At 44.5% G+C, this 13,891-nt stretch overlaps 1 protein-coding gene across 1 annotated transcript; it reads left to right on the plus strand.

Moving 5' to 3' along the window:
• The first annotated feature begins 2,708 nt into the window (after nucleotides 1-2,708).
• txlna (taxilin alpha) lies at nucleotides 2,709-12,447 on the plus strand. The gene is made up of 11 exons (XM_088931599.1): nucleotides 2,709-2,804; nucleotides 4,422-4,607; nucleotides 5,677-5,973; nucleotides 6,180-6,271; nucleotides 6,356-6,526; nucleotides 6,991-7,185; nucleotides 7,584-7,703; nucleotides 9,076-9,150; nucleotides 9,708-9,800; nucleotides 9,891-9,986; nucleotides 10,650-12,447. The coding sequence occupies exons 2-11, from the start codon at nucleotides 4,430-4,432 to the stop codon at nucleotides 10,938-10,940; spliced, it is 1,608 nt and encodes a 535-aa protein (XP_088787725.1). The 5' UTR covers nucleotides 2,709-2,804; nucleotides 4,422-4,429; the 3' UTR covers nucleotides 10,941-12,447.
• Nucleotides 12,448-13,891: the final 1,444 nt, after the last annotated feature.

Consider the following 13,891-nt stretch of genomic DNA (forward strand, 5'->3'; position numbering starts at 1 on the left):
CCTTCAAGTCTGTTTTAATTCCCTCCTTCCTGTCTAGCTTCCATTTCCGATACATCTTGGTGTTATTATTTTACTGTTTCCTTTACAGAGCTTTTATGCAAGGTGTTTGTGCTGTTATGTTGCATATTTTAAACACTTATTGTATGTATTCCAGTTCAGTTTACAGGGTAGTTATGCACATTTCATATGTGCCACAGAGCAGAGTTCTATGGTTCAGGATGGATCACGTACTTGTAATGAGGTGGGGAGTGAGGACAGAATTGGAAAGGGCTGTAGAAAGTGTTTCTGCAGATTTGATATATGCTATACTGGATAACCCTGAGATCCTTTTTGGTCCTTTATTTTCTTTTTGTATTTGATTTTGGCTTGCTTGTGACTGACGCTTTGACACTGACTCTTCTTCAGCCGACCCTGTGAATGAGTGTGAGGACAGATTCAGACGTGAACACGAACAGAACATGATACACATATACATGAACATGAAACAGAAATTAACAAAATAAATGAAAAAGGTTATGTAGGGTTACAAATACTGTAAGAGAATAAAAGTTCAATAAAAATGTCATTGAAATCTTGTTGCAATCTTTGTTTTGTGTTTTCTTTGTGTTGTGACCAGTTATAGGAACTTAGAAAATCTACCAATTGTCTTGCATACCTTAGTATGCACCAGAATCGGGAGAGATGCATACATACAGTACCAGTGTGATTAAAATAAAGTCTGCATTCTGATGTTTCCTTGGTGAAACAGAATATACTGCCCTGAAGAAGAAACTGACATAAATTCTGAACATATCTAGTTAATTGTGATGGACTGGAAACATCCTTTACATAAAAACTGGGACCAGGAAGTATTCGCCCCTAACGGGCGGAGTGGTGGCTCTGTGGCTGGAAGGTAGCCAGTTCAAATCCCACGGCCGACAGAGGAATCCTAATCCGTCGGGCCCTTGAGCAATGCTCTTGACCCCAAGTGCTCCAGTGGTGCTGTATAAAGGGCTGACCCCAAGCTTCTCTCTCTCCGTCTGTGTGCCTGTGTCCTATGGAGAACAAGCTGGGGTATGCGAAAAGAGCAATTCCTAATGCAGGAAACTGTATATGGCTAATAAAGTAATCTTATCTGATCTTAATTTAATTGATTAATCTGATCCCTCAATTTACCTTCGGGATCAATAAAGTCTTATGATTAGCCTCAAGACTTCTTTGAGCTGCATGTCCAGTGTATAGGTCCCATTGATTCAAATGAAACTTGTGGCGCCTCTGCAGTAAGATGACATATTGCTTCCTAACAGGAACATGTGTCTTGCCGTATGATAGTCTCATGCAGAGTGTGATCAAGATTTAGACTGGGATGTGACTTTTTGGTGAGACAATCTCCAATCTCCTTCAGATGTCACAAACAGCATTAGTGCAGTGCTGAGACATTACATGCCAAACACTGTGTCCATGCTAAAAATGAGGTACCCAGAGGATGCCCACATGCAAAGATGTGGGTTGCAGATCAGGATCTTGGATCAGGGTCACACACCTCCGTAATGGAGCAGCCCATGCTGGAATATTCCGGTCTGACAGCCTCTGCGAGGTGAGGACGCATTTGAGTCAAAGATACCGACTGCACTTGGGCCCTGGGTTCAATTCTCCGTGTGCCGTGTGAGTGGAGTTTGCATGTTCCCCCCCATTTCTTGCAGGGTTCCTCCAGGTGCTCCCAGTTTGCTCCCACAGCCCCTGGTCAAAGACATACTGGTAAGTTAACTGACCTCTGGGAAAGTTGGCACTGCTGTGAGTGCCTGTGTCTGTGTGTGCCCTGCAATGGGCTGGTGTCCCACCTAGGGAATACTCTGCTTGGACCCCAGGCACTTGTCAGGATAGGCTCTGGCTTCTCCGTGACCAAGTACTGGATAAAGCTGTTAAAAAACCATTGATAAATATAAAATCCAAGTGTAAATACATCAGAAAGCAGGGAACCATTGGCAATTTTCAAATGTGTGAAAAAACAATGTGTTATTTGGTTAGGATTCCCATGAACCCCCAGTGGGGTTACCATACAGACGTCTTTTTCCAGACATGTCCACTCTTGTAGTTCTTAATTCTCTGTCCAGGAGGAATTTTCAAAACATCTTAAACAGACGGAGATTTTTTTCCTTAGATACTTTAATAGACCCTCCTACAAATACCACTGTCATCCGTCGACAGAGTGACCTCTCTTGAATGTTCAAATGGAAACCCTACCTAAAGTAGTAAAAAAAAAAAGTTTCATTTATGGTTATATACTACCACTACCTTAAAGGTTTATTTTAAATTACAAGCTGGTATCACTGCTTAAAGTATTATGCTCAAATCATAAAATATATAATCGACCTTAACAGGTGCCAATAATAGAGTATGAGCAGTTACCATTATTTATTTAGGTCTGGACAATAATTTAGAATTGTCTTTTGTGTACGGGGGCGAATTTGTTAGCTTTAGGAGTACCATAATTGTTTTATCCAAGTAAGTTTCGCTTTTTACCAACAGCTTTTTGTGTCACGCTTATGGGAAACAGAAAGTTTATTTTTCCAAATGCATTGTGGTGATTGAAGTCCTCTAGAAGCAGGAAGAAACTACATCGACCATGAAGCATTGCGAAACTCCGGACCACCCTCTCCAACTTTCCCCCAACGTCTTTTCCTTTTATCTTGCACATCCGCTTATGGCGTCGCCAATCAGAATGTACCAATTCACCGGTATTTCCGGTGTGTCAGTTGGCAGGAAAGCAGAGTGTTGAAGTATTTTATTTGCTCGTTTGAGACGATACAGATAATATTCCAGTGGTAAGTGTCGTAAAAATAACAAAATGCCTAGTTTTTTTTTTTTAGCAAGACTGGAATTACGAAACTGTGTTTTGTATGTCTAGGCGATTACGTGAAGTTGTGAGTAGCTGGTGAACGAAGAAATATTCGGTTCTTTTCAGTAATCCTATTTTGCTGATATCGTAGTGACTTTTGTCGTTAGCTGTGATCCACATGGATTTTTATGTTCGATTATATTCTAAAGAGATTTAAGTTTAGCTCACCTTTTTTTTGCTTAGAAAGTCTGTTACTAGTTTTGTATCACTGTTGGTTTTAAAGGGGACTGTCTGTTACAGTCGGCCAAATGTAACTTGATTTGCCTTTTTTAGTCGTGTTGTCCCACCTACGTGATGCTATTCAAATGCGTTATCATGGACAACTCTACGCATGTTTTAAAGTAATGATTGTATTTGTTGAGGGGTTAACAGAAACTTTGGGTTGATACACGAAGCGAAAATAAAACAATGTCCGATATCAATAAGACACTTAAGTGTCGTAGCGCTGGCTTCTGGCGGTTGGAGCCACTCAAGTTCAGTGCTTTCCAAAACAAAAAATAACGTTGTCATAACGGAGTCTCATGTCAATTTTAGTGTAGGTACGCAGGCGTATCGGGGTCTTACTCCAGTCCTGTTGGAGCCTTGATCCCGAATAATATTGTAGAGGCTGGTTTTGAAATCAGTGTAAGTGGCTTCAAAGAAACGGCTAATCGTGGCAAACATGTCACTGAAGTAACAGAACGAGTCAGTTGTTGTACTGTCTCCTGTTTCTCACGTTTGGCTTCATCTTAGTTTGGTTCTGCGAAATCCAGGAAATGTGTGCGCATTTCTAAATGTGCTCCTTGCTTAATTTGGGGATCTTTCCCCTGGAATGATGTAAAATCACGCAAGAGAAATGAATTCTTAATACGGTTCGTAGCTCACGACAGGATAAGTGTGCCTGTCGCCTGAAGGGTGTCGGAAGGGAGCAGGGGTGCGCGCTCAGAAGAAGATCCGTGTCTGTTTCACAGTTTCGTCGTTCTTTCTCTTCTGCTCTGAGAGGAGGAAATGTTGTCTTTGAAATCCATCCATGTTTTTTCTGACCGTTTTAACCAGTGCAGGGGCGCCGGGGAGCCGGAGCCTCTCCCTGTCCATCGCAGAGCACACACGGATACCAACGCACACACTCGCATCTGGGCCAGTTTTCCCAGAGCCCAGTTACCCCGCCAGCATGTCTTTGGACTGTGGGGGGAAGCCCACACAAACACAGGGAGAACATACAAACTCTGTGAACATAGCAGCTCAGGTCAGGAGCTGGGCCCAGGGCCTCAGCATTGAGAGGCAGTAGCACTAACCACTGCGCCAATGTGCCGCCCGAGCCTTTCCCTTGAAATTCAAAATTGAAACGGTAATCCCTTGCATACATGACGTGTAAGCCATTGGAATGGCTTGCTTTTTAGAGGCCACTTTCCCCAGCACTGGCAGCAGGCATGGGTCACTGTCAGGCATGGGTAATGATCATCACGACCTCAGTTACAGTGTAACCGCAGCAACAGCAGCGTCTAGTGAAAACAGCGGCCACTGCAGAGCTCCAGCCATCATGCCTTGCCCTTCCTCTTGGCAGCCGCTGTGATGAAGAAGCAGGACAGCGAAGGGCCCGAGCAGCTGTGCGGGGGCAGTGGGGCTCAGCCCGGAGAAGGGGAAGCCGCTGGGGGCGGCGGGGCGGCTCTGGAGCGCGCTGGCAGCCAGGAGTCTGCGGACAACCAGCAGCCCGACACTCCGCCTCCGGAGACGCAGGCCAAGAACGGGGGTGAGTCTTGTCCGCTGCTGGGGCCAAGTCGGAATCTGCTCCCGCATCTGTGGAGCGCTGCAGAGAAGTAACCCGGAGATCATGCACTACTTCGCACTCCATGTCTTCTGACGGAACCTACCACCCCAACCTCTTAGTCTTGTGGGAAACCATTTAAGCAGCTAGCCCTAGTCTTGGCTGAAGTTCAGGACAGAAGAAATTGAAATAGAATACAGTCGAGACAGTCTAACAGCCAGTGGGGATAGGTTTGGTTCCTGCTAGTGTAGCTCACATGATTGCAGTCCAGGCTTGCGTTGGAGCTACCAGAAAGAGAAAACTGATTGGGGCTTTAAACATCTTCAATCACCAGTAAACATTAATCTATTTTTTTTATTCCGGCGATAGGTAAAAGATGTTTTTCATTGCACATCTCGTCATATCACAGGCTTTACGAATGCAGTGTCCTTATATTATTGCAGCTCCCCAGCAGGGAACAAATATCACAACCTTGCCGACGCACTAGGAAACGGATGAAATGACAATCCAGAATGTCCATACGTGATGTTTGCTTCTTGTCCTGAAGGGCTGCCATCCAGCAAGCTGTCTTAAAGACGACTTAAAGGCCCCACTGGTGAAAGGCTTGGAATTCTCTGGAAAGAGCTTTCCAGTCCCTGTTAGAGAGGACCAAAATGTAGCTGTTATTTTAGATTTCATTGTCATGAACAGCCTTAGGATCCCTTGTGGTTGGTGAACTTGTCAATATAAAGGGTTATTATTCCAATTAAACCCTTATTCCTCAGGTCTTCAGGTGATGATGCTTCTGTCTTTTTATGTACCAGCGTTACTTAGACCTACCACCATTCAGAGTGCTTACACTCTTTCCATGCTCTCCTGTATCCTGGTGGGACCTGCAAATCTCCATTGGATACAAATGTAGCATCTTAAAAAATGTTGATCTGAAACCTAGAGCTGTTAGACTGTGTCTCTGAGTGAGGTTGGCTTGAGCGGTTTAGAAGACTGTCTGCCTCAGTAATTGCAGACGTTACTGGTGTCGGAGCCGCACTGACGGTGCGTGTCCCGCCCTCCGCAGCTGTGGGTGGAGACGGCGAATCTGTGTCCCGCGACATGTCGGAGGAGCTGAGCCGGCAGCTGGAGGACATCCTGAACACGTACTGCCAGGAGGACAGCGGGGAGGACGGGGCGCAGCCGGAGCCAGCAGAGGGCAGGAGCGAGTCGCCCCGCAATGGCGAGCCCGACTTGGACTGCCTGGTGGTCAACGGCCTGGCGGAGAAGGAAGACGGCAAGACGGAGGAGCCCAAGCTCAACGGGGACATCGCCGACAAAGACCAGAAGAAACCGCAGGAGAAGAAAAAGGTTAAGGGCCTCGGTAAGACTTTTCACTCGCTGATCACTGCACTTTGGCGCAGTGGAGCTGTTCTCCTGCGGCTTTAGACTCAGTTGATATATTTTAGATTGAATTGAGGGCAACAAAGACGAGACATTGTCCAGCACGTGTGGTTTGGACATGTGAGCCCGCCTGTCTTCAGTAATGTCAGTGGTCCTGTTCAAATTGCGCCTTCCTTTGTCCTTCAGGAAAGGAGATCACGCTGCTGATGCAGACCCTGAACACCCTCAGCACCCCAGAGGAGAAACTGGCTGCGCTCTGCAAGAAATATGCCGAGCTGGTGAGTGTCGTGAACCCGAGAGGTGTAAGGACTCAAGGGGTGAGATTTTTTCCAAGTGCTCATAGGTCGTTCTTCCTCTTCTAGCTGGAAGAACACAGGAACTCGCAGAAGCAGATGAGAGCGCTGCAGAAGAAGCAAACCCAGCTGATCCAGGAGAAGGACCACCTGAGGAACGAGCACAGCAAAGCCATCCTGGCCCGCAGCAAGCTGGAGAGCCTGTGCCGGGAGCTGCAGAGGCACAACCGCACACTGAAGGTGAGCTGCCACTGTCCTCGCTACGCACGCTGCTGCTCCAGACAGACCAGAGAGTCCTAGGCCTCAGCCCAGTCTTCGGTCGCCACATCAGTCCTCGTCCTCACTAATGTTATTCTAGATCCTTCTTTGCTGTTTGTCTTGCTTTTCAATTGACCTTTATCAGGAAAATGTGAATCTGTACTAAAAGAAACTCTTATTGCAGAAGATCTGTATCGTGTTTATTGTAAAAGGTGGCATATAATGCTGATGATTAAGAAAAAACCTAAAGATTTATGTTGTAAAGAGACAAAGGCCAATAGGGACGTCATTGGTGCCTGTTATTTTGCGCCATGTAAAGGTAGAAATATGAATATGAAAGCATCGGAATGTTTCTCGACGGAATCTCAAGGCTGTGTCCTCATGTGTCGTTGGAGTCTGCCAGGGAGGCTTTGGATTGTGATTTAATTCCCGGTCCCCTCCTGCAGGAGGATGGGATGCAGCGCGCCCGCGTGGAGGAGGAGAAGAGGAAGGAGGTGACCTCGCACTTCCAGGTGACCCTGAACGACATCCAGGTGCAGATGGAGCAGCACAACGAGCGCAACGCCAGCCTGCGGCAGGAGAACATGGAGCTGGCCGAGAAGCTGAAGAAGCTGATCGAGCAGTACGAGCTGCGGGAGGAGGTGGGAATGAACACCGTGGCGCTATCTCCCAGGATCGCTGTCGCGGTGCAAGTGAAGACTGGTTTAGAAATGGCCTTCTGCAAAACATTTAGGGTTGTAAACTAATCAAACTAATCAAAAACTGAGAAACCAGATATTTGCATGTTATTTCTCTATGTCCAGTATGAGATTGCTTTCCATCTAATGTTAGTGTGCCATATCGCAATGTGTCTCAGGTTAAAGTCTTGAGTAACACCGCTGTCCGTGAAATTCCACTGTGTAAAGGGTTATCTGCGGATCCCAGGTATGTAGGTATATTCCTACCTAGCGATGTGAATAGGCTCTGACTTGTGCACATTGTAGGCGGGGTGTGTTTGGCGTATCCTGAGTGTACTGTAGCTTGCTTGTCTGTCTTGCAGCACATCGACAAGGTGTTCAAGCACAAGGACCTGCAGCAGCAGCTGGTTGATGCCAAACTGCAGCAAGCGCAGGAGCTCCTGAAGGAGTCCGAGGACAGGCATCAGAGAGAGAAGGATTTTGTAAGGGCTCTCCCCCTCAGTCAAACCGATCGGGGCTCACAAAACACTGAAAGAAGATCATTTTGTGAAGCAGGACTCTAAAAGAGAATTGCAAGATAAGAGTAACACAGGCAACTAGTAAAACTAAGAAAATGTAGAAACCCATAGACAGTTTCAATGGGGCTTGATGCTCATTTCAGATGAGTGGTATTCACAGTATGCGTAAAGCACTATGCACTCTTCTTGATTGGCTCGTTACATTTTTTTGCCAGATTAATGCCAGAAGACGTTATAATTAAGGACTTCTAGGCTGTTGATAAAAAAAAAGTACCAAGACTGTAAAATGTTAGGATTAAGACCTTCAAGGTTTTGTCATAAAGTACAAACTTTATTGAAAGAAAGAAACCATGTAGACGTTGACCTCTCTCTCAAACTAAAAGGGTGTCAAAGGGCAGGTGCTGATCTCCATAACCGAGTAGATTAGTAAGAGATGTGAGCACTGCAGCGATGAACGGTCCCAGTAGCTGCACCGTGCACTTCAAGCCTGGACTATATAAACTGACAGTAGTGGGAAAAAAAACAAAGTTATGAGAGGCTGGATTCTTTGTTCTTAAGGTCTGGTGCATTGTATTGAACCAGGCAATAATGTCAAACAGGTGTGTTTTTTTCATGAATAACATAATAGTAAGATAGCACAGTGAAAGGAAAACTTATTTCAGAAAAGGAGGAGGCCTTGAAATAGACATACAGTTGCTGTAGACTACACATTCATTATAAATAAACTTCTGTACGAACAATTAAGGGGAGGTTTAGCAGCATAATCTGACAAGCTAAGGAAGATGGATCTTTTTCTGTGGTTAGGTTAAGCAATTTCTACTCCATAATAAAGATGTAAATCTTTTCAGTCCATGACAATGAGAGTTGTGTCAATTATCGGTTAAAAAAGATTTATGAAAGCAAGGCAACAGTGGTTTTCTGAAAACAATGTAAGAACAACCTCCGTTATAAGGTAGATAGGATCACTTTATTGGCCATATACAATTTCTTGTATTAGGAATTTGTCTTTACGCATACCCCAACTTGCTCTCCATGAGGCACACAGACATGGGGTCAGAGCCATTTATACGGCACCCCTGGAGCAGTTGGGGTTAAGGGCCTTGCTCAGGGGCCTAACTGAGTATGATTCCTGGGCCGGCCGCAGGATACAAACCGGCAACCACCCAGCCACAGGCGCAGATCCTGAGCCACAGAGCCACCGCTCTGCCCTGTTACAGTATCAAGGTGTTTGTAACTCCATAGTTGTGCTGTATCGGTAGATTACTTGCTTTGGAAGATTTGTAAGGAGCATTTTTCCTGCGTAGTAACGTGCCTCCATGTTTTGGGTTTTTCCCAGCTTCTGAAAGAGGCAGTGGAGTCCCAGAGGATGTGTGAACTGATGAAGCAACAAGAGGTTCACCTTAAGCAACAGGTAACTTTGCTGCCCTTTGGATAAGATGTAAAACCAAGGTCCTGACTCTCTGTGGTTGTTAAATATCCCAGGGTGTTTTCAAAAAGAGTAGGGGTGTTTCCCCAGTGTTCTGGCCAAATTCTCCCCCTGGCCTTTTGCAATCATGGCTAACATTCCCCATCTCTGAACTGGCGTCATCACTCTGCTCTCCTCCCCACTGAGAGCTGGTGTGTGGTGAGCGGACTGGTGCATCATCCAGGTGGGGCTGCACACTGGTGGACTGGTGGAAGTCCCCATTACTGTAAAGCACCTTGAGTGGAGTGTCCAGAAAGTTGATATACAAGGGGAATGATTATTATTAACTTAAGGAACAGGTCATTAAAACTTCTGGGTGTTCTTGAAAAACAAAGGACGACAGTTGTGTGAAAAGGTGTATAATATGCATTTGCCAAGTTACCAACATTCTGTAGGTTCCATACTGAACTGAGCTACGTTAGACTTTTTAAAGCCGTTTTCCAATTCACATGCTATGTATTGAAAGCATGCTTACTATTTTTTTCTTTCCTCCCATTCCACAGTTGTCACTGTACACTGAGAAATTTGAAGAGTTCCAAAACACGCTCTCTAAAAGCAACGAAGTGTTCACAACGTTTAAGCAAGAGATGGAAAAGGTACTTTTGTTGGGGTATTTTTTAAGAAAGAATAAAATGTCAACTCTGCCAGCAAACCTAATCTGTTGCTGTCTGCTCACCTCCTTTTAGATGACGAAGAAGATAAAGAAGCTGGAGAAAGAGACCACCATGTACCGCTCCAGATGGGAGAGCAGCAACAAGGCCCTGCTGGAGATGGCTGAGGAGGTAAATGTGAAGTACTGGACTGAAATTTTATTAAGCAGGTTTATTTTCTTCATTTGACAATAATTGGTATTTTACATATACCGTGTCTTTGAACTATGGGAGGAAACCAGACCACCTGACAAAGACCCACATGACTACAGGGAAGAACACGCAGTCTCCATACAGAAGGCAGCCCATGTCCACCATGCCCATCAAACCTGAGACTCAAGAGCTGTGAGGCAGTAACGCTAACTGCAGCACCACCATGATGTCTGTTTCACTCCTGCAGACTTTTAAAATACCAAAACGTTCAAAAATAACAGAAGTCCTAATGAATGACAATATTCCACTATAAAATTATGTAGAACAACTAGAAATAGGAATTATACTGGGCACTTGTATTTTTAATCCTTTCCATACAGGGGCTAGAGGAAAAATAAAGTCTGTTAGGACTGTTCTCACTGGAGCAGTGGAAAATGGGTGTGAATCACATTGGCCACCAAGAGCAGATGTTTCAGTACTATACTTGTTGCTAGTATTGTATGCGTCGGAAACGTGAAGCTACTGTCCTTGCTCTAAAGAGCAAAAATTGCGGTACAGTGTTGCTTTTGTGCAACACTTCAATTTGTGTCTGAGGACATTTCCTTCTGAGCTGTGCTGACAGACGTTTTCGCTCCCCTTCAGAAAACTCTGCGGGACAAAGAGTTCGAGAGCCTGCAGGTGAAAGTGCAGCGCCTGGAGAAGCTGTGCCGAGCCCTGCAGATCGAGCGCAATGAGCTGAGCAGGAAGGTGCAGAGCCTGAGCCAGCAGGAGGAGGCGCCCGCGCCGGCGGCGGACTTCGACGAAGGTAGCGGAGACTTCCCGGACATCCCTGACCCAGAGACTCCTCCAGACCGCGCACAGGCCTGCTCCGATCCCTGTCAGTGCGCTGCAGACACAGCCGTGGAGTCAAACGCACAGGCCTCCCAGGCATAGCCCTACACTGCTGCACTCTCGGGTTTCCCACTGAACGCATTTCCTGGTCTAGTATTCGTGCAATTTTGTTTTGGGTGATACTAATCTTTGAGGCTCGTACCTTATCTGGCCAGGAAAGATTATTCCTTCACAAAAAATCTTACTATTATTTTTTATAAATATAATGCATACTGTATACACACACATTCCCTGCAGACACAAACATTGGGTAACAGTGCTGCCTTTGTAAAAAAAGAAACATGGAGCATAGCATTTAACACGCCTTTGCAGTGTGGTTTTTCATCACGTTCCTGTTGCTCCAGCGCTAACGTTTTCCCCTTATTAGGAACAGAATGCCTTCCTGCTCCAAATGCATCTCTTCATGGTCTTTGTCATTTTAGTTCAAGCAAATCTTGGGCTTCAGCAAAGTGTTCTCAGATACCTGACGACATTAGCTCAGCACGCCAGCTGAAGGCACCCTGAGTGCTACAGTCAGAACTATAAATCTTCTGCCTTAATGTGTTTCCTCAAAGGTGCATGGTGTGGTTTGGGGTTTAATGGAAGTTTTTCTTTTTACAAAGAATCTCTTGGTTCACAGATATCTCTGGGGCAGGACCCATAACCTTGATAAGTCAAGGTTCTTGAGGGACTTCAACAGTTCTTGAAACTCGGTGAGGATTTTCAGATTCAGGGAACTATCAGCATATCATTGAAACGTGTGAAATAATATCACAGAGTTTAAAAAGACCATTCTGTTTTTTACTTTTTGTTTTTAAGAACACTTAGGTTTTTCATATAATCAGCCCCGCACAGCTCCTGGTCCTGTTCTTCAGCTGTGTTTTCAGAATGTCCCCTTTCGTAAGACTAGTTTTACTTCTGCAACAAGACTGCAGCGCATTCATGAAGATCTCCTGGGGATTATCCTTATTAATATTATTTATATAATTTCAGTAGAGTTTTGGAATATGTATTACTACATTTAAAATTATGGTATACGTTTTGGTGCGCTCCCAGTACTGTTTGGGAAGAACATTAGCAACATTCCAAAGTAGCAAGACAGAATAGAAACTAATTTTTATAGTTCAAATAAAGAGTTTAGAGCTTTTAGGAAAAAATCCTGCAGGAAGAAGCAGTGAAACTATTGGGTTTAGCAAGTTCACAATTCCAGTGTTTTTAACCGACTTGCTCTAAATGGTTCTATGGGGCTTTGGGGGAGTCACAGATGCTTGTGCATGACAGTAACTAACAATATCACTGCTCAGGCCACTTCTTGAATGTTCATTGGCTAATCTTGAATGTGGAACTCCTTGTTTTTAATCATTGTCCTTGATTGCAAAAAATGTTAACAAGGTGTGCCAGGAAGGGGAATTGTTAACCTTTGGTTATATAGTTTTCATGCCATGCTGACCCAAGCAGATAGCGAATAAGATCTGCCCCTGCTAATGTTGACCTTTTCTCGAATTTTGTACTCTTTTTGTTATAAGACTCACGTTTCAGGTTGGACACAATAAAAAGGAAGAGAAACACAGACCGTTCCTGGTTTTACTATGCAATCGCCATCTCTCTTTGCAGTGAGTAATGCAAAGCATTTAACTAACTTCACACTTCTTTTACACAGCGCTTGTGTTGTTACAAAGTGTCCCTACTTACTCAGATCCTTCCCATCTTATCCGTCTTGATCTTTAGCAGCAGTTCATCTGATTCACTCTCAAAAATGCACAGACTCCACGGAATTGATAGAAAGTTTCCTTTCATTTAGTTGTGATTGTTTTGTGCTCTGCAGATTGCTAATTGAAAATACACGACTCAAGTCCATCGTGAATGTTAAGTAACAGGTTCGAGTGCAGACAACCAGATTTACACAAACGTTTGGGCTGGACTATGGAGCTGGAGTCTTTTTTTTTGCTTTGATTTTATTCCTAAGAGATAAGTCATAGTGAAGGAGACGTATTCTGCCTCATAAGCTGGTCAGTCCTAAGAGCTAAGACATTCCATGGAACAAGACCAGTTCAGTGGAGATCTTTGACATAAGCTTATGTTCTGTCATCATCATCTGATGACAAGGTAATAGGAATGTAGTGCACTGCTCGGGTATTTTTCAAAATGAGACACTAAGATTTTACACAGTAATTAAAAAATACCCGATGGGTCACAATGCTCTTGTTAAAAAAACAATATTCCCCCATCTGTGTGATGTTTTTTTTTTTTTTTCGGTTGTGCCTGGGTGGAAAGTTGTAAGGACTGTAACTGGTTACAGGCAACTTGAATCTTCTTTACTATGAGTTAAGCCTTCCACATCCACAGTATATGCTGCAGAATCTTAAAAGCAGGTCTTTACACATGGGCAACACGCCTTTGAATGTGTGTCACTGTCATTGTACTGTATTATGGAATGTTTTTTTCTTCACTGTTTATCGTACTTATAGGGTTAGCATGTCTAATTTTGCTTAAATCAGGTACCAAAGATCGCATTACACACACACACACTTTGTAAAATTGTTTTTGTGTGTTACATGTTACTCCTTGGTCATTTTCATACTGTCTGTAAACATTTATTTAGTAATAAAGGAAAAGAAATTAATCAAGTGAACATCTTGGTCACGCTGTCCCGGTTTTCTGTCAGTGCGTGTATCCAGACCCATGGGGTGTGTTCAAGAAATTATCTTCACGCTCATTCCTCCGAGCAAGTGCTGCATCCTGCGGAAAGGGTTTAACTATGGAAAACGAGGAAAGAACGACTTTGAAGTCGGGACACTTCGGTGCTGCTTCAGTATGGAAGAATGATCCCAGTCGGGGGTAATTGGGTACACAAGACTGCCTTTGAGTGTGCACCGCCTACTAGAGGATGCGCGGATTGCTTTCAAGCCAAGAAGAGTGGAAAAACAAGGTGCCAGGGGTGCCAACGTTTTTCCTCCGTTTTCACCTGCACCTATTTCGGGGAGCAGCAAGTCGCCGTGCAGATCCCCAAACCG

The sequence above is a fragment of the Atractosteus spatula genome, chromosome 14 (genome assembly GCF_055471065.1).
Source record: "Atractosteus spatula isolate fAtrSpa1 chromosome 14, fAtrSpa1.hap1, whole genome shotgun sequence".
Taxonomy (NCBI): Eukaryota; Metazoa; Chordata; class Actinopteri; order Semionotiformes; family Lepisosteidae; genus Atractosteus; species Atractosteus spatula.